Consider the following 26310-nt stretch of genomic DNA (forward strand, 5'->3'; position numbering starts at 1 on the left):
ACTGGTAAGAAATTTAGAGGGAGCCATTTCAGTTGAGGATAGATCAGTGTGAGTGTGGGTGTGTGTGAAATATTCTGCAGGATTAAAGAACTCACTCTTCATTATATTCAAGTTTATAGCAATAGTATCGGCTAAAGCAATCAGAAAATATTCATCCTTCAGCCATATAAGTGAAATGTATATAAAATGAGCAAATAAAATAAAACATGACCTTGTAAACATATGGCATTGAAAAGAAATCAAAATGTCTACAATTTTCATATGTATGCAACTATATAAATTTTCTGATTTTTGGCTACTACAAAGGCAAAATCAGCCATGGACTTGTAACATTTAGAGCCTGACTAGCTTTTTTTTTTTTTTTTTTTTTGCTGCTCCATGGCGCAGAGTGGTAAGCGGCGGTAACGCAGCCGAAGCTCTGCTCAAGGCCGGAGTTCGATTCCAACGGAAGGAGGAAGTCAAATCTCTGGTAAAAGGGGTCGAGGTCCACTTAGCCTTCCATCCATCCGTGGTCGGTAAAATTAGTACCCGGCATATGCAGGGGGGGGGGTTAAAAAAAGGCCGGGGAAGGAACTGGCAATCCCACCCCATATATACGGTCTGCCTAGTAAACGTCGCAAGACTTCACCCTAAGAGTCGGAAACGACTCGCACTATAAGTGCAGGGACACCTTTACATTTTTAATGATTGCCTTTGGCTTTCCCAGAAGACATTTGGACTGGGGTAACTGATGTTTTGTGCTTCTGTTCTGTATTTCTGTGCTCTGGTTGTACTTATAATTAGCCATGTTTTGTATTCTTTTTTTATTGTTGTAAGCCACTAGGCTATAAATGTCTTAATAAATAATATTGGATTTACTTGTTTATTGGTCTTGCTAGTGCATTCTAACAAAGTCTCTCAGATCCTTAGCCAGCTCTTGATACAGTTAATGGGATCATTTGGGCCATGTTTAAATTAGAATCAGTATATACTGTATCACACAAGTGTGCAACCCAACCTCTGTGGTTTATTTGTATGCTTTATTAATCGAAAAGAGCTATATTGCTACATTTATTTGCAAGAAAGCATTTTTGTTAAAACAAAGAGTTCATGGGATTTTAAAAAAAGTTTTCTGTTAACTTTCTTTTCTCACTGCAGTCCATGGCGCACACTTTTCTTTCTTTGAAATCTCTGTTAATCATCCTCGTTTGCACTCTCTCTCCTCACCATGGTGTAGCTGTGAATGTTACCTCATTTTTTTTCCCCTGACGCGCAGGTCTCTTATTCTCTCCTCTCATTGTTTTTCTTCATTCTTTCTTCATTCTGTCTTCACCTGCTTCCACTTTTCCTCACTGAGCTCAGTAGAAAAGAGACTCCCACACTCCCAGCAATTTAATGCTGATGTTGATGGCCTGTGCAGCATGGACACCTGACTGAAGCAGTTCTTTAAAAAATGGTACCAACTCCAATAGTTGCCTCTGAATCCAGAGATGGGACTAATCAATGCACCATTTAACACAGGAATTGTTTCATGAATCCATGCAGGTTGCAGATGTTTCCACATGCTGCCCTGGGCTTCTGCTGGGAGGAAGGGCGGGATATAAATCAAATGAGAGAGGGTTGTGTGTGGTTGGGTGTGGGAAAAGACTTCAGGTACAGTAGGGCCCTGCTTTACAGCACTTCGCTTTATAGCGATTCACTAATGCGGCGGCTTTCAATTAGGGAAAGTCCCCGCATTAAGGCGCTTGTTCTGCTTTTATGGCAGTTTTTTTTCCCGTCGTGCGCCATTTTGATGTCATTTTCGCGCAACGCGCCCCATTATTGTTGATGGGTTCTGCTTTACGGTGATTTCCACTTTATGGCGGCAGTCCGAAACGGAACCTGCCGTATAAGCGAGGCCCACCTGTAGTGGTTTCTCAGAATGCCCTGGTGGAGTTGTTGGCTCACTGACCTTACAAAGCAGAAGGCTGTTCTACAAACATTTGGAGAATAATAACTAAAGAAAGCATGTATGTTAGTGTGCTTCACTGTTAGGTTTTCTCTCCCCCCGCACACACGTGCACCCAAAAAGAGTCTTGCTGACATGAATGTAAAAGTTCTTTAGTCGTAGCATCCCTTTCTCTCTTTTTAATAACTTTCCTGGGGAGAGAGGCGCTGTTGGAGTGAAAGAAAGTATACTGAACTCTCATCTTGGCAGACACTTAATGCTCCTACTGGCAGGATCAGTTTCATAAACAATCACAACTTATTCTTCATGCTGTCTTCACAACTGTTGGGAAACAAAACAGTGTAAACGGAGATTTAACTGCCACCCACAATATAAAAGCTCTAATCTACATGGTATACAATAGACCTCATTTCAGCCTCCTTAGTAAGAATTGTGGCAAGTTAAAGAAAAATTTCAGAAAATGCCAGATATTTTTCCACTTAATTGTTATTCCCTGTTAATGTCACTGAATGCACTATGCAGGTGTGTCTCTAACTGTGGAGATGAGGTTCATGCCACCTGCCTCAAAATAAGACTCTGATAAATCAGACCAAAGCCCTGTCTAGTTCAGTCTGTTGCTCTCACATTGTCCAACCAGGTGCCTATGGGAAATCCATGAGCAGGGCATGAGTACATATTCCCAGCAACTGATATTGAGGGGCATTCTACCTTTGATGCTGCAAGTAATATACAGCCACATGAGAAGTAGCAATTGATATCGTTGTTGTTGTTGTTATGTGCCTTCAAGTTGATTACGACTTATGGCAACCCTATGAATCAGCGACCTCCAAGAGCATCTGTCATGAACCACCCTGCTCAGATCTTGTAAGTTCAGGTCTGTGGGTTCCTTTATGGAATCAATCCATCTCTTGTTTGGCCTTCCTCTTTTTCTATTCCCTGCTGTTTTCCCCAGCATTGTTGTCTTTTCTAGTGAATCATGTCTTCTCATGATGTGTCCAAAGTATGATAACCTCAGTTTCATCATTTTAGCTTCTAGTGACAGGTCTGGTTTAATTTGTTCTAACACCCAATCATTTGTCTTTTTCGCAGTCCAAACACCACATTTCAAATGAGTTGATTTTTCTCTTATCCGCCTTTTTCACTGTCCAACTTTCACATCTATACATAGAGATCGGGAATACCATGGTCTGAATGATCCTGACTTTGGTGTTCAGTGATACATCTTTGCATTTGAGGACCTTTCCTAGTTCTCTCACAGCTGCCCTACCCAGTCCTAGCCTTCTTCTGATTTGTTGACTATTGTCTCCCTTTTGGTTAACCACTGTGCCGAGGTATTGATAATCCTTGACAAGTTCAATGTCCTCATTGTCAACTTTAAAGTTACATAAATCTTCTTTTGTCATTAATTTAGTCTTCTTGACGTTCAGCTGTAGTCCTGCTTTTGTGCTTTCCTCTTTAACTTTCATCAGCATTCGTTTCAAATCATTACTGGTTTCTGTTAGTAGTATGGTATCTGCATATCTTAAATTATTGATATTTCTCCAATTTTCACGCCTCCTTCATCTTGGTCCAATCCTGCTTTCCGTATGATCTACGTACAGATTAAACAAATAGGGTGATAAAATACACCCCTGTCTCACACCCTTTCCAATGGGGAACCAATCGGTTTCTCCATATTCTGTCCTTACAGTAGCCTCTTGTCCAGAGTATAGGTTGCGCATCAGAACAATCAGATGCTGTGGCATCCCCATTTCTTTCAAAGCATTCCATAGTTTTTCATGATCTACACCGTCAAAGGCTTTGCTGTAGTCTATAAAGCACAGGGTGATTTCCTTCTGAAATTCCTTGCTCCATTCCATTATCCATTGTATGTTAGCGATATGATCTCTGGTGCCTCTTCCCTTTCTAAATCCAGCTTGGACGACTGACATATTTCGCTCCATATATGGTAAGAGCCTTTGATGTAGAATCTTGAGCATTACTTTACTTGCATGGGATATTAAGGCAATAGTTTGATAATTACTGCATTCTCTGGGATACCCTTTCTTTGGAAGAGGGATATATATTGAACGCTTCCAGTCTGTGGGCCATTGTTTAGTTTTCCATATTTCTTGACAAATTTTTCTCAAAAATTGGACAGATTCAGTCTCAGAAGCTTGTAGCAACTCTATTGGTATGCCGTCTATTCCTGGTGATTTGTTTCTTCCAAGAATTTTAAGAACAGCTTTCATCTCACATTCTAAAATTTTTGGTTCTTCATCATATGGTTCCTCCGTGAATGAATCTGTCATCTCTTTTATAGAGTTCTTCAGTGTATTGCTTCCATCTTCCTTTTATTTCTTCTCGGTCAGTCAGTGTGTTCCCCTGTTGATTATTCAACATCCCTACTCGTGGTTTAAATTTCCCTTTCATTTGTCTAATCTTTTGGAATAGGGCTCTTGTTCTTCCCATTTTGTTGTGTTCTATTTCTATACAATAACTATTGTAATAGTTTTCTTTGTCCCTGTGTACTAGTCGTTGTACAGTTGCATTTAGGGTTCTGACTGTGTTTCTATCTCCTTTTGCTTTTGCTTTCCTTCTCTCTTTAACCATTTTAAAAGTTTCTTCAGTCATCCATTGAGGTCTTTCTCTCTTTTTAACTAGAGGAATGGTCTTTTTGCATTCTTTCCTGATAATGTCTCTGACTTCATTCCATAGTTCTTCTGGCTCTCTGTCAACTAAGTTTAAAGCCTCAAATCTGTTCCTTATTTGATCTTTATATTCTTCTGGGATGTTATTTAAATTGTATTTTGGCATTATGAGTGCTTTGTTGTTCTTCTTTAGCTTTACTCTGATTTTTGATAGGATCAGTTCATGATCTATACCACAGTCTGCTCCTGGTCTTGTTTTTGCAGACAGTATGGAACTTCTCCATCTTCTGTTTCCAATTATATAATCAATTTGATTCCTATATTGACCATCTAGTGATGTCCATGTGTACAGTCGTCTTTTTGGTTGCTCAAAAAATGTGTTGGCAAGAAACAAATCATTGGCTTCACAGAATTCAATAAGTCTTTTTCCTGCTTCATTTCTGTCACCTAAGCCCAATTTCCCCACAATTCCTAGTTCTTCTCTGTTCCCTACTTTTGCATTCCAGTCCCCCATGATTATCATCATATCTTGTTTTGGTGTGTGATCAATTTGCTCCTGTACTTCTGCGTAAAATCTCTCCAATTCTTCTTCTTCTGCGTTTGACGTTGGAGCGTAGACTTGGATGATGGTTATGTTAATAGGTTTCTCGTTTAATCTCATTGACATCACTTGCTCAGACCTTGCGTTGTAGCTCCTAATTGCTTTTGCTACATCACTTCTCACTATTAAAGCAACCCCATTTCTTCTTGATTTCTCATTTCCTGCATAAACTATTTTGTAGTTGCCTGATTGAAAATGTCCCATTCCCGTCCATTTTAATTCACTCACGCCAGGTATTATAATGTTGATACGCTCTATTTCTTGCTTGACAATTTCTAACTTTCCCTGGTTCATGCTTCTCACATTCCATGTTCCTATTGTGTGCGTCGTACAACTCCGGACTCTCCTTTCGCATCTGTGCGCATCACCCTCTGGGCTTCATTTTGGCTTTGACCCAGCTGCGTCATTAGTCACAACACTACTCGTACTTGTCCTTTGTTCTTCCCCAGTAGCTCATTGAGTGCCTTCTGACCTGGGGGTCTCATCTTCCAGCTCTATCTCGTGTTGCATTTTGATTTCGTGGTAAGAGGTATTCAGAGGTGATTTACCATTGCCTTCCTCTGAGTTTGGATGCCTCTTAGTCTGGTGTCTCAGCTTTGACCATTCCGCCATGGGTGCCCCTGCTAGGAGTCTAGCCTCTTGGTCTAGACTCCTGACGGCATTGCTCTCAGCTTCTTCAACACTCTCAAACCCCCTCACCACGTTAAGGTGTGCATCCTAAAGGGGGATTGATATCCTTATTCTCCATAAATCTGTCTAATCCTATTTTAAAGCTGCCCAAGTATGCAGCCAGCTCAGACTAGAGTAGCTTGGTTGCTACCTCCTGATTTTGAAAGGTAACAGTACAGATCAGGCCTGTATGTTTGGAGCTACGTATGTATAAACTTCTATCAGGCATCAGAGAGTAACCATAGTTCTGTAGATGGTGTGGTGTAGTGGTTAGATTGTCGGGGTAGGGACCAAGGTTCAAATCCCCATTCACTGTCTCACAGTCTAACCTGCCTCACAGGTTTGTTGTGAGGATAAAATGGGAATGGGGAAGATCCATGCATATCGCCTTTAGCTTCTTGGAGAAAAGGAGGGATATAAATTGGGTGTCCTCAGATGTCTACAAAATCTTGAATAGCAAGTTGGTTTCATAAATGCATATCAGTAAATATTTGTTAGATATTTGTATGCTGCTTTTCATCCATAGCAATTCTCACAGTGGATGACAATATCAGCTTTATTGGCAGTAATATCACCATCACAGTATAATGATCCTATAATGTGTATCTAGGTATTAATGTAAATACTTTTTGAACACTATCCTGCTGATCTGGAAAAAATTGTGAAGAAAGAGAAATGAGCCATCTCATTAAGTAATCTGTCTTTGGAAAACCAAGTGCTTTCATTAGATGGTATTAAACAAGCCTTGGCTGATGCCAACTGCCATGGCTCCTGGCTCTGCTGCTTTGAAAAGGAGGTCCTGGGGACACTATAGAATATCTCTCTGCTGCAGCCAGGTAAAAATCTAAAGTCTACAAAGCAGCATTGAAGACATTTTTGAGAATCTCCATGTGCAGAGTTTGTATAATTTTGAATATCAGGTACTGAGGAAAAGCAGGGAATTGCCACTACATGTCCTGTTGTGAGAGCTTACAGAGCTTACATTCTCACAGAGGGGCAGTAGAATTTTTGACTACTTTTTTCTTTGAACAACTGGCCCCAATTTTTTATAGCAAACCAATTTTAAAATTTCACTTAGTTTCAAATGCAGTTTTGCCTCAGAGGGCAGATGATGTTGAAGAGAAAGGAGCCTAAATCCCTATTGGGCTCACAAAATATGTTTCATGGTTCTGAACTGCATTAACTATGCTCTGATTCAACAATTGTATTAAATGTTCTTCTCTGGGATTAAGCCTGAGGTAACTTAGCTGTGTCACTGTAACTGTTTCTCAACTATGTGAAGCCAAGAGTTCTGACTTACAAGCTGTTTCTGGGAACATCTTTTATTGTGCCAAACTTATTACAAGGATAAACTCTTCCAGTAGAGCAGTCAAGTTTTGAACACTTGGAATAATGTAATGTCCAAATGTTAATAGTGTACTGTCCTAACAGATGTTTATTTTATGATTCTTGTTTACTAGTAAGAGTTCCTTTGCATTAAATACAGTTAACAAAATTATCTGTATATACATAGTAACTACATAGTATAGTTACAAGAAGCAAAACTGTGTACAATCAGAATCTTAGTTGGCTTTTTTGAGTTATACTTTTTAAGTGCTTCCAAGTGTCATATTTGAAACTGATTAGCGTTGAAGTATTGATGAGTATTCGGCATGTAGAATAACATTGTAAAAAGCAAGTGAGAAAAATTAGATAGCTCCATGAGTAATTCTTTTACAAGCTTGGTTCAGTCTCTTATTGGCATTTCAAAGTATGAATACTATAGTCATTTGGGTTCCAATTTGGGTTCCAATTTGGATTCCAATTTGTCACTACAGTCGCAAATGGCTTCTGTGGCTGAGTGCTTATGCCCAGCTTAGGCTGATTCGCCAGCTACAGCTGTTCCTCACCTGGATAGCCTGGCCTCAGTTCTCCATGCTCTGTGGACCTTCTGTGTGGACTGCTGTAATGCCCTGTATATGGGGTTGCCTCAGAAGACAATCTAGAGACTGTAGCTAGTAGTTGTTATGCTGGTAAGTGGGATAGCCCGATGGCACCATGTGTCACCAGTTCTGTAAGCGCTGCACTGGCTACCAGTGAGCTCCCGGACTAAATTCAAGGTGTCAGTACTAGCATATAAAGCTGGTCTGAGTTGGACCTGGAGAAGAGCCTCAGAAGAACATCTAAGGGTCTGAGTTGGTTCAGACAACTGATTAAGAGAATGTTTTTAACTGTTCTTAGGATGTGTGTGTATGTGTTTTATCACTGATGTGTTTACTGCCCTGGTCTCTTCAGGAGGAAGGAAATGGAAATGGACTGCCTTCAAGTCGATTCCGACTTATGGCAACCCTATGAATAGGGTTTTCGTGGTAAGCGGTATTCAGAGGTGGCTTGCCATTGCCTTCCTCTGAGGCTGAGAGGCAGTGACTGGCCCAAGGTCACCCAGTGAGCTTCATGGCTGTGTGGGGATTTGAACCCTGGTCTCCCTGGTTGTAGTCCAACACTCTAACCACTACGCTTAGCGGGATATAAATTGAATGAATGAATAAATAATATCAGGTCAAAACAATCTCTGGATACAGGCGGGCCCCGCTAATACGGCAGGTTCCGTTCCGGACTGCCGCCGTAAAGTGGAAATTGCCGTAAAGTGGAACCCATTGAATATAATGGGGCGCGTTGCGCAAAAATGACGTCAAAATGCCGCAAAAGCACAAAACTGGCTTTAAAACGGGGGATTTTCTGCTGCCGCGTTAGCGGAACGCCAGAAAGCGGAGCACCGGTAAGCGGAGCACCGGTAAGCGGGGCCCGCCTGTATAGAGAAAAAGGCAACACCTTTTTAAGGGCCATCAAAGGACATCACCATCGTTTAATGGAATAGGGCTTTTCTGTTTTCCTTTTCTCCTCTCCACAGCTGTTCTCTCTCTAGCATGCTAATTCCCAGGTCTCCTTAACTGATTCATTTTGTCTATGCATGTTTTAACCGTGGTTAACACTAACCATTGTGTGATTGCAATCTAGGATTTGAAACCAATTTTATTGTTGGTAGTTAAGGAATATATTCAAAATAATTCAGCACCTACACATGGTTGACTTAAACCATTTCTTTATTATTAGTCTCCATGTACATAATATGCAAAGATGAAAAGGATGAAAAGGTCCAACAATGGTTGGAGCAGATTGGTTGAAAAAAGATCTCTTTCCGCTGTTGCATCTTTCCTACTCTGCAGTCACTTTCTTTTTTTTCTTTGATGCTTCTATTCTATTCCCCGCCCCATACTTTGGTCACTTATTCTTTTCCTTATTTGTCCATTTTCATCTCATATCTGTTTTGCTGTCACCATTACATATTGGGCAGTTAAACTGAAATACATGTGAGAAGATCTAACAGTTTGCTCATAAGAGTCTTCTTTAGAATGGCACCGTCTTTTGCAGGAGGTCCCTGCCCTAAAGCAAACTCTATACGAAATCTGCCATTGCCATCTTTATTGTACTTTTCAACTGTCACAAGAGATACTGACAGTTTGTACCTTGGCTGGCAGAAGAGAACAAAGAAGGAAGAGGGTGCTTAGGGTTTAGTGACCTGCCCTTGGCACAAGCATACTGGTTTCAGTGACTAGGTCAACCTTGATTGAAGCTACCAGAGGTATGGGGCTTTTTTGGATATGAATGTGACAAAGGGGTACAATGTTGGAAACTGTGTGTTTTTGTTTGTTTGATTGAAATATCTCACTTTCTACTGGTATGCTCAAAGTAGCTAACAAAATCACAATTGCACATATAGAGAGAGTGTTTGAATGTCTCATTAAGCATGATTAATGGTTTATCATGAAAGTTCAAATCATCCCCACTTCGCTCTTACTCACTAGTGAGACAGAGTGACAAACTGTGATATTTGAATTAGCATTACATCTGAACCAGGGATTGTGGTTTCACAATCTGACGCCAAGGATTATTCTTGATTTACCAGTCATGGTCTGCTTGAACAAAACAAACTGTGATCCCCGGTTCAGATTTAATACTTAGTCAAGGATCGTGATTTATTGCTCTTGCTCGCAAGCAGGGAGGATTGAAATGGGAGTGATCTGTGGATTCACAGTAAATTATTAACCATGGCTTAGTATGAATTGTTAACCATGGCTTTACTTACAGTGTCATGTGAATGCAGCCATAGAGAGATAATAGCAATGCAACACTTTACATTTCTAGGTGTGGATTCATGTATATACATACAGTCTGCATTATCAGTGTATGTCTTCTCATATTTCAGGTCTACCTAAAAGCACCTATGATTCTTAATGGTGTTTGTGTTATTTGGAAAGGCTGGATAGATCTCCAAAGACTGGATGGCATGGGCTGCTTAGAATTTGATGAAGAGCGGGCACAGGTAAGGGAGGGAGCTTCAAACTTCTCAGATGCCAGTTATTTTATGAATTAAAACCTGCAATTATGGTACACTATATAACTTCAGGAGGGAAAAATCATATGATGAGAAACTGAAAACACAAGAAGGATCTCACTCTTTGGATTTAAGTGTTGCATCTTCAATCATATATGATCAGCATCTTTCAGTCTGCCTTTTGATTCAAGGAAGAAGTCTTCCCACACTCCACTGTTTTCTTTTATTAAAAGAAAGACAGTGAAAAGAGGGTAAACTTCTGCCCTGTTCTTTCTGTTTCTCTTGCCCTTATTTTATTAGGAGATCGACCTTTATTCTTAGCTTCTATATCCTTACCCCTTGCGCTTCTGACTCTGATATTCCTTGTTCCTAATTTAAAATGCATGCAACTCCTTTCCTTTCTATTCCTATTATTATTCTACTTATTCTGTAGTTCAAGAGAGGGAAAGTGGAAGCTTGCTTTGTGCCTGTTTGGGAAGTAGTAAGCTCACCTGAACTTGGGGGTATTGAATGGTTGTGGTACACTTCACTAGATGTTAAATGATTTAAGCATTTTTCAGTGGTAACTGATGATACTTCATTTAAAAAAAAATCCCGCAATGCATAACCTCTTCTTGGCCTAAACCCTATGTGAAGGTATTCTTTGATCCCTCCATCTCATCCCTGGCCTTCCACCACCTCTTTTTCCTATGGTACTTTACCTCCTCCACACAACTTTTATCCAGGTCATGCTTCTTTTGTCTGTGACTTAGCCTTCACACTGCTAGCCTAGCACTCCCAAGTCTGCATTTCACCTCACCCTCATTTCACCCCATGAAATGGTAGAAGATCCAACGATGACAGAAGCAAGACTCACAGGTGAAAATATATATATTCACAGTTAGAAGATGTTTTATGGCTTTTAAGTAAAATATTTTAATCAAGTAAATCCAAGAGCAAACTTTCTTATATATTGAAAATATAAGGAAGTTTGCCCTTGGATTTATTTGATTAAAATATTTTATTTAAAAGCCATAAAACATCTTCTAACTGAATTATTCTCTGTTGTTTTATATGTTTTGTTATGTACATCGCTCAGAGTGGCTGGTAAATCCAGCCAGATGGGCGATTAATAAATCGAATTAAATAAATAAAATAAATAAAAAATTAAAGGTATGAGGGTTTTTATGTAATTAATAATGGTGCTTTAATGAATCATGCTTTCACCTCTTTGGGTCATGCTTCCCTCTTGTAAGAAATATAAGTTATTTAAAAAATCCCTGGAAGGGATTGTGTTATGCTGTACCAACGTAAAAATTGCCAAGGAGAGACTGAGCTTTCACTTAAAAGTAGACCAGTGACAAATTTACACATCTCCCTTCTGTTTGTATTAAACTAAGCAAGGCCACTGGGGGCACTCTTTCACATCATTTCACAAAATAGCTTTAGGCAAAAAAGGCAATTTGACATTCTTTCACTACAGGCATTTTATTTTAAATTTTAATTGTAATATGCCTAGTCCCTTGATAGGTAAATATGGAGGTGGAATCTCTGGAGTGGGATTTTCTAACCTGCAAATCTTGGGAAAACTTAACTATTAAAGGAATATCACATTTAATGTAGCATGGTGTACTTTGACAGTTGTGGCTTAAAAGTTTTGATTAGTACAAAAACTACAAAAAAGAATGTGAAGAAGAAACTATTCTTTCATGGAAGAGTGCAACAGAGTTGTACTTTATCACATATTGTTAAACATAAAGTATCTTAATAGGTCAGTTAATTTGCAGGGAGGAGGGGGAGAAACTTGGACAACAACCCCATTTTAAACTTTGAGAAATATATATGCAGAAGTGATGCAGCAGAAGTCTCTTTAAATTATAAAACATGGTGGAAGATAGCATTTTTAAAAATATGACTGGCATTTAGGCACTGGTATTTACAGGAGGTTAATTTGTTTCTTATCAATAGGAGTTTGAGGAATTTTACTCCTAATGTATACAACATTTGCTTCTGCCAAAATAGCTAACTGAAAGAACTCAACTCTTCAGTTACTGTTTGTTTAATGTAATGTAGGAAACCAGCTTTGCAGAGAGAAACCAATATTTTATTTATTAAATTTCTATCCTGCCGTTCCTCCCAAAGAAGTCCAAGGTGGCAAGATTATACCCTCTTAAGAAAGTTTACAGTTTATGTATTTGAGAATATTATACAACATTGGTGGACTGTATTTCTAGACTTGCTCTTTTTGTGCTTGTTTTGTATATTGTATGGGAGTTCATTTTTAAGCACATTGTGCTAACATGTTTATAGAGTCTGTTTTCTGAAGGCTCTTAGCTGAATATAATATGATATGACAAAAGAGAATAACAAACGTAGCTATTTGTATATATGGAAAAGGCATGATCCTCTGCTCACATGCGAACGATACACATAAGGCTTGATAGAGCCTTGTTCTCCCCCTTGCATCCCTATTCTGCATGGTGTAAGTTATCACCCATTTTCCATAATGGCCTAGTATGTTGCCTAATGCACTCCAAGGAAAAAAGACCAGCCCTATGACAACCCACATTTCAGAATACCTTATTTCTTCATTTTATGTTAGAAGCTGACATCTAATCTGGCAAATGTGGCCTAGAATCTGATAAAAAATTATTTATTTTTATTTTATTTCATTCCATTTCTATACTGCCCTTAGCCTATGGCTCTCTGGGCGGTTCACAGCAAGGAATAAAATACAATACAGTAAAAATCAGAATGTATTGATGATTCTGCATGATCAGTAGCACATAACTGCAAGTTGTCTTGTTCCCCCTTAAACACTTCATATTTAAGTCACCTTAACCCAAATGTATGGATGTGAAAGTTGAATAGTGAACAAAGCGGATAACAGAAAAATCAACTTATTTGAAATGTTGTGTTGGAGGAGAGCTTTACGCATACTGCGAAAAAGACAAATAATTGGGTGTTAGAACAAATTAAACCAGAACTATCACTAGAAGCTAAAATGATGAAACTATAAGGTTATCATACTTAGGACACATTATGAGAAGACATGATTCACTAGAAAAGATAATAATGCTGGGAAAAACAGAAGGGAGTAGAAAAAGAGAAAGGCCAAACAAGGTGGATTGATTCCATAAAGGAAGCCACAGACCTGAACGTACAAGATCTGAACAGGGTGACTCATGACAGATGCTCTTGGAGGTCTCTGATTCATAGCGTCGCCATAAGTTGCAATCGACTTGAAGGCACATAACAACAAACCCAATTGTGGCCCGTTTGGTGGGGCAGAACTGACCTCCAACACTAGCATTGGCAGGGTAGGGCTATGCAGGTGCAGCTGTGGAGCCAATGTGTTGGTGTGCCCACACAGCCTCAATCCTCACCACTTTCTTGCCCCATTCAGGTAAGCTACAGTGTTGGGAGGCCAGCTTCACCTTACCACACAGCCCATTGCTGCCTAAATGAAGTCTTCAGTCGAGCAATAATTATCTGATTCAAATTAAAGGTTCTTCTTGCGTTATCTTGTGTTTTTGACTGGTAGCAGGAAGATGCATTGGCACAGCAGGCTTTTGAAGAAGCTCGGAGAAGAACCCGTGAATTCGAGGACAGAGACAGGTCTCATCGGGAGGAAATGGAGGTGAGAGTTTCACAGCTGCTGTCAGTTACTGGTTAGTACTCTACCAAAAATCTAGATTTTTTTTCTTCAATAATGTTTTTGCTTAGAACATGTTAAGATCCTGTGTTTTATTGGATGTTGCCATTTTAATAAATCCTGTTTTAATTAAAAACATTACATTAGGACATTAACAGTACAAATCCTTCTATCAGCGCAAGTTTGCCACTTGAAAGAGGACAGTTGCTGACTTTACAATCCCTAAGCCAATTAAGTATTTTAATTTAAGATTATCTAATCTAGCATTGTTAACTTTCACCTCTGAAACAAGGGAACTCAGACTGCATACCCTATTTCTTTGTGTGCCGCAGTAGTATTTACATATGATAGAATTTTGTATTGAACTATATATGCACATTATTGAATAACAAACTGAATTCTGTCTTATATGGCCAAATGAAATAGTATTATATAGACTGACAGGCTTTTTCGTTTGCAGTGGGGATAAACAAGGCAAATGTGGCTCAGATCTGAGTTGAAATATGCATAACAAAAAAACTCTTATATAGCATGGATAATTGCTAAAGCTGATTTGATATTCTCAAATTATGCTTGGTGTGTTGACATTAATATTCTGGATATAAATGGCAAAAACACTTTATGGCATTACTAGGCTAGGAGAGTTGCTATTTCTTGTTGGGACAAGAGTGAGAGGAACAAACTCATATGAGAGCAACACATCTTTCTAATGCAAATAAAAGCCTTTTTTCTATTGCAAAAGTAGAAGCAAAAGCACAATAACATACAATATGGCATGCATGGTGATGAAACTAGATAAAACTTGTTCACTATAGTACTAAAACAAATACTTTTTACTGTGGAAGCAATAACTTGTTTTGAATATAGGGTTTAATCTTACATAAATAGTAAGAAAAGTACTTAGAAACCAAATTACATTTTTCCTCTTGTTCATATTTACTCAGTGTTAATACATTTAAAAAGTAATCTTGATTGTGGAGTAAGTGAAAAGAGGATCTTGGCTAACTTCAGCGTCGGTTCTACTCATAGAGTGTGGATATTGAAAAGTTGTTCCTTATTTAAAAAAACAGAACCAAAATACCTTACATTTTCACATCACAAGATTACTGCGAACATACACGTAGTAGAATACTTAAAGATTGGAGCGATGAAGATTAAAAGTCTTATTGTTAGAAATTATACCACGAGTTGCTGCAAAGTCTGCATTAAACTTTTTTTTAAAAAAATCATGCATAAATGGCTTTAATAGATACCACATTTGAGTTCAGTGAAGAGAGAGAAGCCCTTGCAATGCTTGGTCTGCCCCTACCAAAAGAGAGGCGCCAGCTCTTTGGAAGCATTCAGCCGAACCCTGGCAACATATGAAAATGATCAGATTTTATTCGTTATTTATACAGCTTTCTTTCCTAGAAGAGATGTTCCTTTATTTTATAACATGCTGTGCAATCTTTTTTGAACTGTAAGAATCCAGTGGATTATTGCACATGCAAACAAACCCAACAAAAATCCTTACTGAAACATTCAAACGCAATCGGTAGTCAATTTTTGAATCTTATTTGACCTGTTATAAGGGATAAGAATAAGTAAGCTGAGTGGCTCTGGAAGTATTGTAGCTACTATTAATGATTACCACTTCAAGAAACATTTTGTATTCTTGCATAAATGAAAGATTTCACAAATAACATTATAGCAAGAGCACATTCAGATAATTTTTGTATAAAACAGCAAGTGTCTCTTTTTAATAAATACAAGAAGGCATGTGCTTACTTAAAAAGAGGGGGAATAGATATAAAACGTAAAAATAACCATAATATGAAAACAAGTTATGGCACATGGTTTGAAATAGCATTTTAAAAGCATTTCCTATTATGGCAGTCAACCAATAAAAGTTTTCTTCTGAACAGGTAAGTTGTCTAGCTCTTAACTGTTTGATTAAATTTACATGTGTGTGTTGAATGAAGCTGAGATTTTTCAGCTGCCAAATTCTGCAGCGCGTATCTATTGTGCTGCTTCTCTGCTCTTTCAAATAATTTCATAATACTCAAACCCAAACAAAGTCTAACATGTTTGTGGATCCCTCTAGATCCACAAAGCAAACTAGAATTTCAGAGTGGATACTCATCCAGTATCTGAGAACTTCAGTATGTGTGTACCAGAAAAACAGCTTGGAAATAAGCAGTGCCTGGTGTAAGCTCAGAAGCTGGTGGAGGGGGGTGCTGAGGAAGAGTTTGGAGTGGTTGGGAGTGGGAGCTCTAAATATCTCTCCCTATAACCAGTGGAAACAGAATAAGCCTGCAGACAATAAGGTTATTTGCAGATGTCTTCTTAAGTTGCATAATTTAATCAAGCCATAGAAATAGGTTTTTCTTAGTTAAGAATGAGGAATATTGGGATCTTATGCTATTTGTTAGCTGATCTTTATGACAGAAGCATGACAGTTTAAGAGCAGGGAGAATGATAAAAATAAATGGCGTAATCATTTTCAACAAAGCATCTTTGATTCTTCTTTGCTGGTCATGCTTTATAAGTATGATATGGGAAAATGCCCAAATCAGCTCAAACAAGAACATTACAAAGACTGTTTACTAGATATGCTTTTGACTGATGCCATGGAGAGGAGATTGCCAGTGTACTTGCTAATATTGTGGTAGCGCTGTTGTACTCAACATAAAGGGGATTTGACAAAAATGGTTTTATGTTGTTGGGAGACATTAAATGTGTTAACCAGTAAAGCTTTAACTATTTAACTTACATTTAAACTGTAATTATCACTGACTGTAATTTTTTGCATCTCATTGCCATTCAACTCTCACTTCACCATTTTCTCCTTTATATCTAAGATTTCACTTCATACATCTGATGAAGTGGGCTTGAGCCCACAAAAGCTTGTGACAGACTCTTTGCTGTAGTTTTTTTCCTGCAAGAGACTAACCCCTCTGGATTTTTTTTTATAAATTAAGAGTTTTACTTAATAAAAATAGCTGTAGAAAGAAAATTCAAAATAGCTCAGATGACATTCTTCATTGGACCAGCTGTGTCTAGGAAAGGAAAGCAAGCTTTCAAGTTGTATAGGCTGTGGAGGTAGGAGAAAGCAGAAAGCTGTCTTGAGTAGAAATACAAAAAAGAAATATTATGTCTTATCCCTTGATAGATGGATTTTTGTATGGAGAGGTAGAGAAGCTGACATCTGACATCACATATGTTTCCACAAGTATGGATGTGGAAAAGTTACTTTGCATATTTTAAAACACTGAATAATTTCAGTGTTTTAAAATATGCAAAGTAACTTTGTTTTCTTCTAAAGAAAAGGCTATCACAGCATGAAATGGTAGTTTCTAGTAAACTGAAAACTGAATCCTAACCACCTAACACTTTTTTCCAGTTTCACCAGTATCGTATCTTTATGTGTCTATGGGAGGCAGCTAAAAATCCCAGCTTCTTACAGATTTCTTTCCACTAGGAAAAAAGGTGCTTTCGGTTGAGAAAGTATTGTTTCATAGCTGTAGAGATCCTATAAATATATAATTACTATTGATCACTGTGGGTCAGTATCTCACTGTTGCTCAGCCTCTTTCTAACCTACATTGACTGGAAGAAGATGCTTATATTACAGTATTGCTTGACTTGCAAAATTGATGTGCTCTATACTGCACTCAGCATTGATTCTGGGCAAAATGTAAAAGGTTTTCTTGGTACATGCATTCACTTGGACTTTTTAAGTATACCATTTGCTGCTAAGTGGCAGCAGTGCTATTCTGTGCACGCTTACTCAGATGTAAAACCCAGTTAGTTCAGTGGGGTGTTCTCCTAGGAAAGTTGCACAGGATTGCAGTTGTAAACAAAACAGACTGTGCTATTCTGCTGCCACAATGTATGAGAGAAAGTAAACCTTGAATCTGCTTAAGCAATACCAACGTTTCATTTTTCCATAGGGTTTCACAAGCAAAACATAAAATTCTGAAATGCAAATAGATGTAGCTTAAGCTCTATATCTGTAGATACTCTACTTTGATTTTTTCAAGAAATAATCAAATTGTAATTTATTGTGACCCAACACAATTCAAGCTATTTGACAATGTGATGTGTATCTGCTGTCACAATCAGATCCCAGTACTTGAATACCTTAGCAAAATGGTTCTCATCTCAGTCTACAGTATTGTCTTTTCAACTGCATTTTGAAAAGGGTTTCCTTTTATGGACTGCCTTTCAACTCACTTTATTGTTGCCATTTCTGCAGGGGGGGAAAGCTACTTCTTACACAAAAAATTGTGTTGGGTGTAAATTATGAATATGAAGGGCACATATAATGCAAGTCAACATTTATTCCTTTTAAAAGGAAAAGTGGTGATTTATGTCCATGTACATCCTTCATATCTGGCATGGATTGCAAAAGATCACATAAAAAGCAGTTCACAGGCTCACACAATCTACTTATATAACAAAATCAGGGATTTTCCCACAGGCTGGGCAAGGACTTTCAGGTAGAAATTGAGAGCATGCATCTCAATTTTTTGTATTGTTGCAGAGAATTCTGAGCAATACTTGGTTTGTAAAACTACCCATATTAAAAGAAGCATGAGAATCTAGAGAACTCAGGTAGGACCACCTTAAATTGTGTGCCTTAACCAAGTGCCTAATCTGCCTGTATGATGCAGCAAGGACCATCTGCGTGAGTTGCCATGAATTCAAGGGGAACTTCTTCCTTGCTCATGCTGAAAATTGATTCACTGTACATGCTAAGTGTAATTGCTAGGGTTGAATTCCATACAATCAGACCATGAGACAAAGAACTGACTGTAAAGCAGTCTTTAGCACAACAGAACTAAAGCTTAATTTGTTGATATGGAACCTCACCTTATTTATTTACTTAGTTAACTTGAATTTCTTAAACAGTGAATTCTTTTTTTTTTCAGTTTGATGAAGCCAAGGCAGGCTGAGATTAATTAAAAATAAGCTGACTGCATTGAATTAGAGGCTCCACAGGACAACTCCCATGGTGCTGAACACTGTCCCTCCATAACTAGATGCCTATGGGAAGCCCACAAAGAAAAGCTGAGTGCAACAGCACTTACCCCACGTTTGATTCCCTGTGACTGAGAGTCAGAGACATAATGCCTCTGACAGTGAAGGTCAAATGTAGCCATCATGGTAGTAGCCTTATCCTCAATAAATCTGTTTAATCTTTTAAAGTCACTGGTGGCCATCAAATCTATTTTATGGGAGCCAATTCTCTAGTTTAACTATGTGCTGTGTAGTGCAGAGCTGCTGCTTTTATCTCCTACTTTACATGAGTTTATTTGCTCATATGTGAAGATAATAAAAAGTTGGATTCTGTCATGAGAGCAGAATTGCTAACAGAACAAAAAAAGATCCCAAGACCAGCATAGATTACAACTTATTAAAAATGTTTGCCCTACTTTTTTAAAAATAGGGAAATGGCTGCAATGAACAGACTGAGTATTAAAAATGATGCATGGTTTCAATTATTTGAAGAAAATATTAATTTTGGTAATAGACAAATGCAAAATATTTATATATTTTGCAGAATTTTTGAGCAGGTTTATCTAGAAACTTGTACTATTTTATTTTAACCAAATAAGTTGTTCTTCTGTAAGTAACTTTGCATACAATATTAATATGTAGCTCATTCAAGCAAGCTTCTATAAATAGGAAGACTCTGTGATAGAAGGAATAGGTACTCTGCAGTCTTTTAGGAAGGAATTGAGATAAGGCTGCATTGAGTGCTCCTACTTAACCACTGTGGGGTTTTTTTAGTATATTTTAACCAAAATAAGTTTGAGGCATATGACTTAAATCTGTGTGTGTGTGAAAAATATTCTGTGTAAAAGGTGCAATAAATAATGTAATAAAGTTCCTGTGTAGAGTTGCAATTAGTGCAGCCTGTTCTGTATAATTTACATCAGAAATCCGAAAGGCATAATGTAAAAGAGGGCTTATGTTGTTTCAAGAAATTTCATAATCCAAATTGCATTTTTTGAACACAAATATCTGACAAGCTCAAGATTTTTAATGACAAATTGAAATAGGCCTGACAAATCAAGATGGGAGAATGGTTAGGTAAGAAAATGGTTACTACCCTAGTGTTTAGTTAGATTAGGGCCTTATTTGTAAAACCATGTAAGAAAGAACTTGTCTTGAAAGATAGTGAAGGGCCTGTGGCAAGAGTGGATCTGGAAGACAATTATCAGAAGGCAACTGAACACATGAACAAGGTATTTTCAAGCTTTTAAAATGGTGATGATGCAAAAAGATAGAAGAGATGGCAGGGGAAGCATGCTCTGTTAAATTCCTGGTTAGGAAAATATAGGGTACTAGAGGGGCAAAGCCCCCCCTCACTTTGTTCACCATTCCCCAAACACACACACACCAGGCACCCCCAAACACACACCAGGCACCCCATACACACATGCACACAGACTCTCTCTGCAAAGTTCATAAGATGAGTGGCAGAAGAAATCTTCCCCAGGAGGAGGATTGAAGGAGAAGAAAGAGCTTAACCTTCCTTAACCATTGAGTCAAATGTGTGGGGAAGATGAGATAAATGTAGGCCTTGAGACAACACATTGTGTGAGTCCACTCCAATCACTTTAGAGGGCAAGGGCAGGCTCCATTTCTCTTCAACCACAAAGAATACAACTGTTCGAAGGAGGGATTTGCAGCTAAACTGCCTATTCCTCCTCAAGACTGGCACTGTGACAGTGATTTTATTTTGAGGCTGTTTCATAGCCTCTTGGAACTATAAAATATAATGGTGATATCCAACTGTAACATCCCACTTGTGCAACAGGCTTCTGCTTGCACAAAGTGGGCTTCCCTTCTTTTCCCTCCAGCCTCCGCCCCCTAGAATCTGCTCCAGCAGGTTGGGAATCCTCTAGAACAGACAAGGGGCTTCAGGAGGGAGCAGAGGAAAGGAAGGTCCTGTTGATCTGCTTCCCAATATTGGATCTCATGCTAAATATTTCTTGTGTATTATTTTTGTGATGCACATGGATTGGTTTGAATTTATAGATCATACATATTTATTTCTATAGATTTGGTCCATTGTGTTTTGAAATCTGCTGTAATAACTTGCTTCATCCCATTTTGGAGTTTTGAGGAATCTTGTTGTTTCAGCAAGATACTTCACAATCTTTGGTATTAACATAAAAGACCAATAAATAAACAAACCTGTCCTCATTCTACAGCAATCTTTACTTGTGCTGCTGTCCAACTTAACAGTAGTGTTAATCACTTAGCACTTTTGTCTTCTGGTTGAACTCCTCTGAACTCTACAAGTTTTCACAAAACTGTGTCTTACTGGGCTTTTGCAGTAACTTTCAGTGGTCAGAGTCTCACAGTACTAGTGAGCATTTTACCACTGGTTAAAAATATAAGTAATACAAATATTGAAACACTAAAAATTGAAACATTTCTTACATTATGATTCTAGTTAAGAATCCCTTTTGCTTAATGATGTAGGTAGTTAACTTTTTTCAATGAAAATTTATTTTGTAGGCTGTAAGAAATGTCTTTGCATTTGGTAAGTGCACCCTTAGTGCTGTTTTTAAAATCTTGTCAAATTATCTTTTTTGTTTTTGAATAAAATCAGTACTAGCTCTGCTCAGACATAAGGGGAACCATCTTTTGCTATCTATAAATTCTTTTTCCTGGCTCATCGGAACAAAAAAATGACTTCTAGAGGTTTTCATAAAGTCTGGTTTTTATATTAGAATATTTGGGCAAAGGTCAATAACTGGAAATGGGATTTATGCCCCTTTTAGGATAAAAGTACAATTTCCATTTATGTTGCATAAGTAGAGATTGCCTACAATGGAGTGACAACAATGAAACACATGCTTGTTCTTTTTCCCAGAGTTAAGGCTGCCACTGCATATTTTAACCTTTAACATCTGGGGGATCCAGCTCTGCTAGCTTAATAAAGCCGTTTTTTATTTGAGGACAAGTGTGTCACAATAATTTTGAGTAGCGTAGTGGAGAACAAGGGAATGGAGAGGACCATTTTGCCAACTATTCACTGTGCTGGTGTAGAATAAATATTTATGTATGCCATTTGAAAGAATCCTCTAGACATTTTAACTTTTTCCTCCCTGTTTATCCCTCTCCATGTTAATCCAGGCAAGAAGACAACAAGACCCTAGCCCTGGATCAAACCTAGGAAGTGGTGATGATCTCAAACTGCGTTAAGTGAGACAACAGCTGTGTCATGAGTGTGCTTTTTAAACTTAGCAAATGATGGAATTAAAAGACCAGAAACTGTGATAACTGGGTATATACTATAGTCTATTCCCTGACCTACGGCAGCCAAACTATCATGTCCTGCCATGGTTTGCACTATGTTTGTGTTATATTACCTGCATTTCTGTTCTTTAAGCATGTCGCCAGTGAGAATTTGAGATTCTTGTTTTTCTATGCAAGCTTATAATTTTATTGGCACTATTTTAGTGAAGAGAGAACTTTATGCAGCTATAAAAACAATTCCTCAACTGTAATATTTGTTCATTTCAGAATAGGTCAAACATTGCAGAATAAAGTTTTTTGTGACTTTAAAAAAAACAAAAACTTTCTATGCTAATTTTTAGATGCGCTTTTTGGAAGGTTAATTGTGTTCTTTCCTTTACACATGTGGTGTTGTCTTTTTGCACTTTCTTTTCTCTCTTTAAACTTGCAAAACATTTTATTCTTTCTGCATTATGCAGCCTACACCAAGTAGCAGTGTTGTCTGTCAACTGATTTACTAAATTACGTTTTCTTTTAAAGAAAACACTGCAATATACCATGAAAGATTGTTAATTTAAAGCTAATGTTTCAGACAGCAAAATGTCTAAATGAGTATTTAATCTATCAGCACATTCTCTTGTGGATTCAGTTCTGCAGTTACTAGTTGGCAGTTAATATGCTCCCTGTTCAGATAATCTACTGAAATTCATTGAAACAATTGCAGTATGGCTTTGATTTTATTCAGGGACTCTGTAAAAATAGAACTAAAACGGGATACTGCAACTTTGTGATTACGTTTGATGTTAATCTAGCATGGCTGAGGGTAAAACTGGTATCTTAAATACAATCATGTTGAAAATAGCTGCTGATCTGTTTTTATATCCTACTCTTATTCTAACTTTGGTGGAAATATACATTGAGACATTTGAATTGTATGCAGAACAGTCTCAAACTGGCCACACCTTGTCTTTGTGTTTTTGTTACTTAACAAAATGAATAAGCATCATTTGCTTTTGCCCTTCATTCGCTGCTTTCTTTCATTCTTTCACTCAGAGTACCGTTTGCCAAATTTTGTGTCAAATTGATTTTGTTTCTCAGTTTATTCTGTAGTGTGAACATCAGTCTAAACTATATGATCCATTTGAGATTTTCAGTCCCAGCATTCATTTTCTATGTTAATACAGTAGGGCCCCACTTTTCGGCGTTCTGCTAATATGGTGGTTTTCAATTGGAGTAAGGCCCCACTCGTACGGCGCTTGTTCCGTTTTTACAGAGTTTTTCGGGTGTTGGGCACCATTTTATTGATGGAGTTCCGCTTTTCAGCAGGTTTCGCTTTTAGGCGGGGGTCTGGAACGTAACCTGCTGTATGAGTGGGGCCCTACTGTACAGGATATGTTATTCCTTATTAATGGTGGCAGTTGAACTTTAAACAATTACAAATGCCCTTAAAATTCAAAATAGTTGATAAAAAATTTCCTGCATATAACAACTCTTAATCTTTCTACTACTCTTAATGGTCAATCTATAGTATTGTCCCAAACAGATCCACTAAACAGAAATTCATCACTCATCTTGCTAATTTTAATATTATTTCTGTGCATGTTTTCTTGTCCAATTAAGAGACAATGGTCCAAAACATAGTTTTCTATTGCTGTTCTGTTCTTGCCAGGGATGTTCCCTTGTATTTCAAATAGTATAGTATTTTCTGATTGCTTCAACTAGTGGTTTCAAATCATAAGTACAGAAATTATACTATTGCATTTAAACGTAAGCTGTCTGTGTGTAAATAACTTTTTTCCTATTCTCTAGAATCATGCTACTTTATGGCCATGTTTGGATAATCATGTCTCAGCTTATTAGTCCAAGATAAAAATTAGCTTTTAGCCTATGCACACAGCCCCTTTGTTCTGCCCTTTGTGGTAAGAGAAATCAAACCAGGAAGCTTCTAATTAACCATAGTTTTCCAGTTTGCCTAAGCCAGGCAATGATGGTTAGTTACAGGCGTCCTCTTTTGATGAAGGGAGAAGCAAAAGTGCTGTGTTCACAGGCAGTAGGCTCATTCATATCTTGGCCAAACAAGGCTACTATGTCTTAATGCTGGCATTAAGAACACAAACCCTCTCCCTCTGCTAGTTAGTGCAGACCTGCTAAACTTAAAAACCTTAAGTTATTGATGCAATTTGATATTTTTTCATAATTTCTATTTAAACAGAAGTTGCATCGTCTTCAAACTCATCTTTAAGAGTTGCCTTAAGCCTCAAGATTGCTTTTGCTATCTTTTTTGTGTTATGTTAACCTTACATTTATAATAAACTTCTGTGAGTGAAACAAAGTGGCTTTACATTCCTTTCTGTCATTTAACTGTCAGTTAAGCTATCATTTAACTGATGCATGCCATTATATATTTAGAGATAAAGGACATTTTGGCAAATATTCTGAAGTACTGTCATTTTTAGGAAAATGGTGGATTGCTTATTGTGGCATCTAGAGGCTGTTGTCATCCTTTTATTACGTTTTAAGAATATTGCCAATACATGAACAAGTGAAAAAGAATGAAGTTCAGTCAAGAGTTAAATCATACCAGTATTGGATATATGAACATAACATTTTTGTATCTTTTCACTAGGTTCTGAAAAACATAGAAACCAGTTTTGAAATCCAGTGCTTAGTGAAAGTAAGCTATATGGGGCATGGCAAATTTTCCCTCTGCTGGAAAAGGGGGAGGAGTTATCCTTTTCTCCTGTTCCCCTTTCTCTTCTGAAATGTTTTTCATGAATCCATACTTTGATGTTCCAGATTATCATCAAAACTGTATTTGATCTGTAGATAGCATGTAACCAAAATGCAAATGATAGAGTACAAAAACTGCATATTTTTCTACTGTTCTACATTTGTCATTTCCTCTTTTTAAAAAAGCACTCTCTCATGAAACTGTGCAGATCAAGACTTTTTTCACTTACAGTACCAAATCCACATTTTTCCCCTTACAGAGCGAATCCCTGGTTCACATGGTGACCAATCTCCAAGAGAGAACAAACCTAATAAAAATATATATAGACACCCATGAGCTCTACCTGCTTCTTGCTCTCAATTAAAAGCACAAATACTATATTCGGCAGGAAGGGAGGGGGAAAAATAGAAGAGTAATTATGTTGAAACAGCAGTTGCTGCCCTATAACTGTCTGCAGTAAAGAGTATTTGCTATTTTAATGCACAAGCTTCTGCATGAAGGATGTGCATGCATATCAACCTGCAGTTCCAAGTTCCATCTTACTCATAAATGGGTGTTGCCTTTTTCTGCATTTACTCAGCAAAGTGAATGGATTAGTAATGGCAATGGTACCTGGAGTGTTACTTTATCTGCATGGGGATTATAACTGGACTATTGTGTAGCGTTAGGACAAACATAGTGTTAGACCAAACAAGGCAGTTGGGCTGCCTTAGTTGTAGAATCATAGAACAGTAGAGTTGGAAGGGACCTATAAGGGCATCGAGGCCAACCCCGTACTCAGTACAGAAATCCAACTTAAATCATATCCAACAGGTGGCTGTCCAGCTGGCTCTTGAATGCCTTCAGTGTCAGAGAGCCCATCACCTCCCTAGGGAACTGGTTCCATTGTCATACTGCTCTAAGAGTTAGGAAGTTTTTCCTGATGTTCAGTCGAAATCTGGCTTCCTGCAACTTGAGCCCATTATTCCATGTCATGCCCTCAGGAATGATCAAGAAATCCTGATCCTTCTTTGTGTGTCATATACACATGTCAGTCATGGGGGCTTACTGTTCTTCTTGCAACAACCTGATATCTAGTACATTACAGCAGAAAGAGTGTTTGGACCAGAGGCCTGGGTTTGATCCCCAAATTAAGCTATGAAATTGTCACAGGCACTCTCTACTCTATAGGAGTGTAGGGGAAAAACAGCATACTCCTTTGTACACCTCTCTGAGCTCCTTCAGGGAAGGGTAATAGCAGATGTGATGATATATAAAGACAGAGCTGATGTAGAATCAGACATATATGTACTCCTGTTTTGCAAGTTATTTTCCAGGAATAATTCAGTGCTATCTCCTTCACACAAGTTGCTCTGAAAAAGTGCTGAATTGGTACATGCGCTGTCAACAGAATTCTTAAAGCATAACTGTCCTTGGTGGAAACTACTTTAAAAGACTTTTCCCACACTGTATTCTTTTAAGTTTGTAGTGTGCAGAGGAAAAAAGTTGGGTGTTTTTTCTAATAA

The 26310-nt window shown here is 38.0% G+C and overlaps 1 protein-coding gene across 3 annotated transcripts in view; it reads left to right on the forward strand.

Annotated features, from left to right (window-relative positions):
- CBFB (core-binding factor subunit beta) overlaps window positions 1-25093 on the forward strand; it is a 70024-nt gene extending 44931 nt beyond the window's left edge. The window contains exons 4-6 of one of the 3 annotated variants that reach the window (XM_061593911.1): window positions 10074-10190; window positions 13726-13852; window positions 21973-25091. In XM_061593911.1, the coding sequence (XP_061449895.1) occupies window positions 10074-10190; window positions 13726-13852; window positions 21973-21995 (267 nt within the window). In that variant the 3' untranslated portion in view covers window positions 21996-25091. Of the gene's footprint in view, window positions 1-10073; window positions 10191-13725; window positions 13853-21972 lie in introns of all 3 variants that reach the window. The other 2 variants (XM_061593910.1, XM_061593912.1) reach the window with 2 other exon arrangements.
- The last annotated feature ends 1217 nt before the right edge of the window (window positions 25094-26310 follow it).

This window comes from Rhineura floridana, chromosome 13, assembly GCF_030035675.1.
Source record: "Rhineura floridana isolate rRhiFlo1 chromosome 13, rRhiFlo1.hap2, whole genome shotgun sequence".
In the NCBI taxonomy this organism is placed as follows: Eukaryota; Metazoa; Chordata; class Lepidosauria; order Squamata; family Rhineuridae; genus Rhineura; species Rhineura floridana.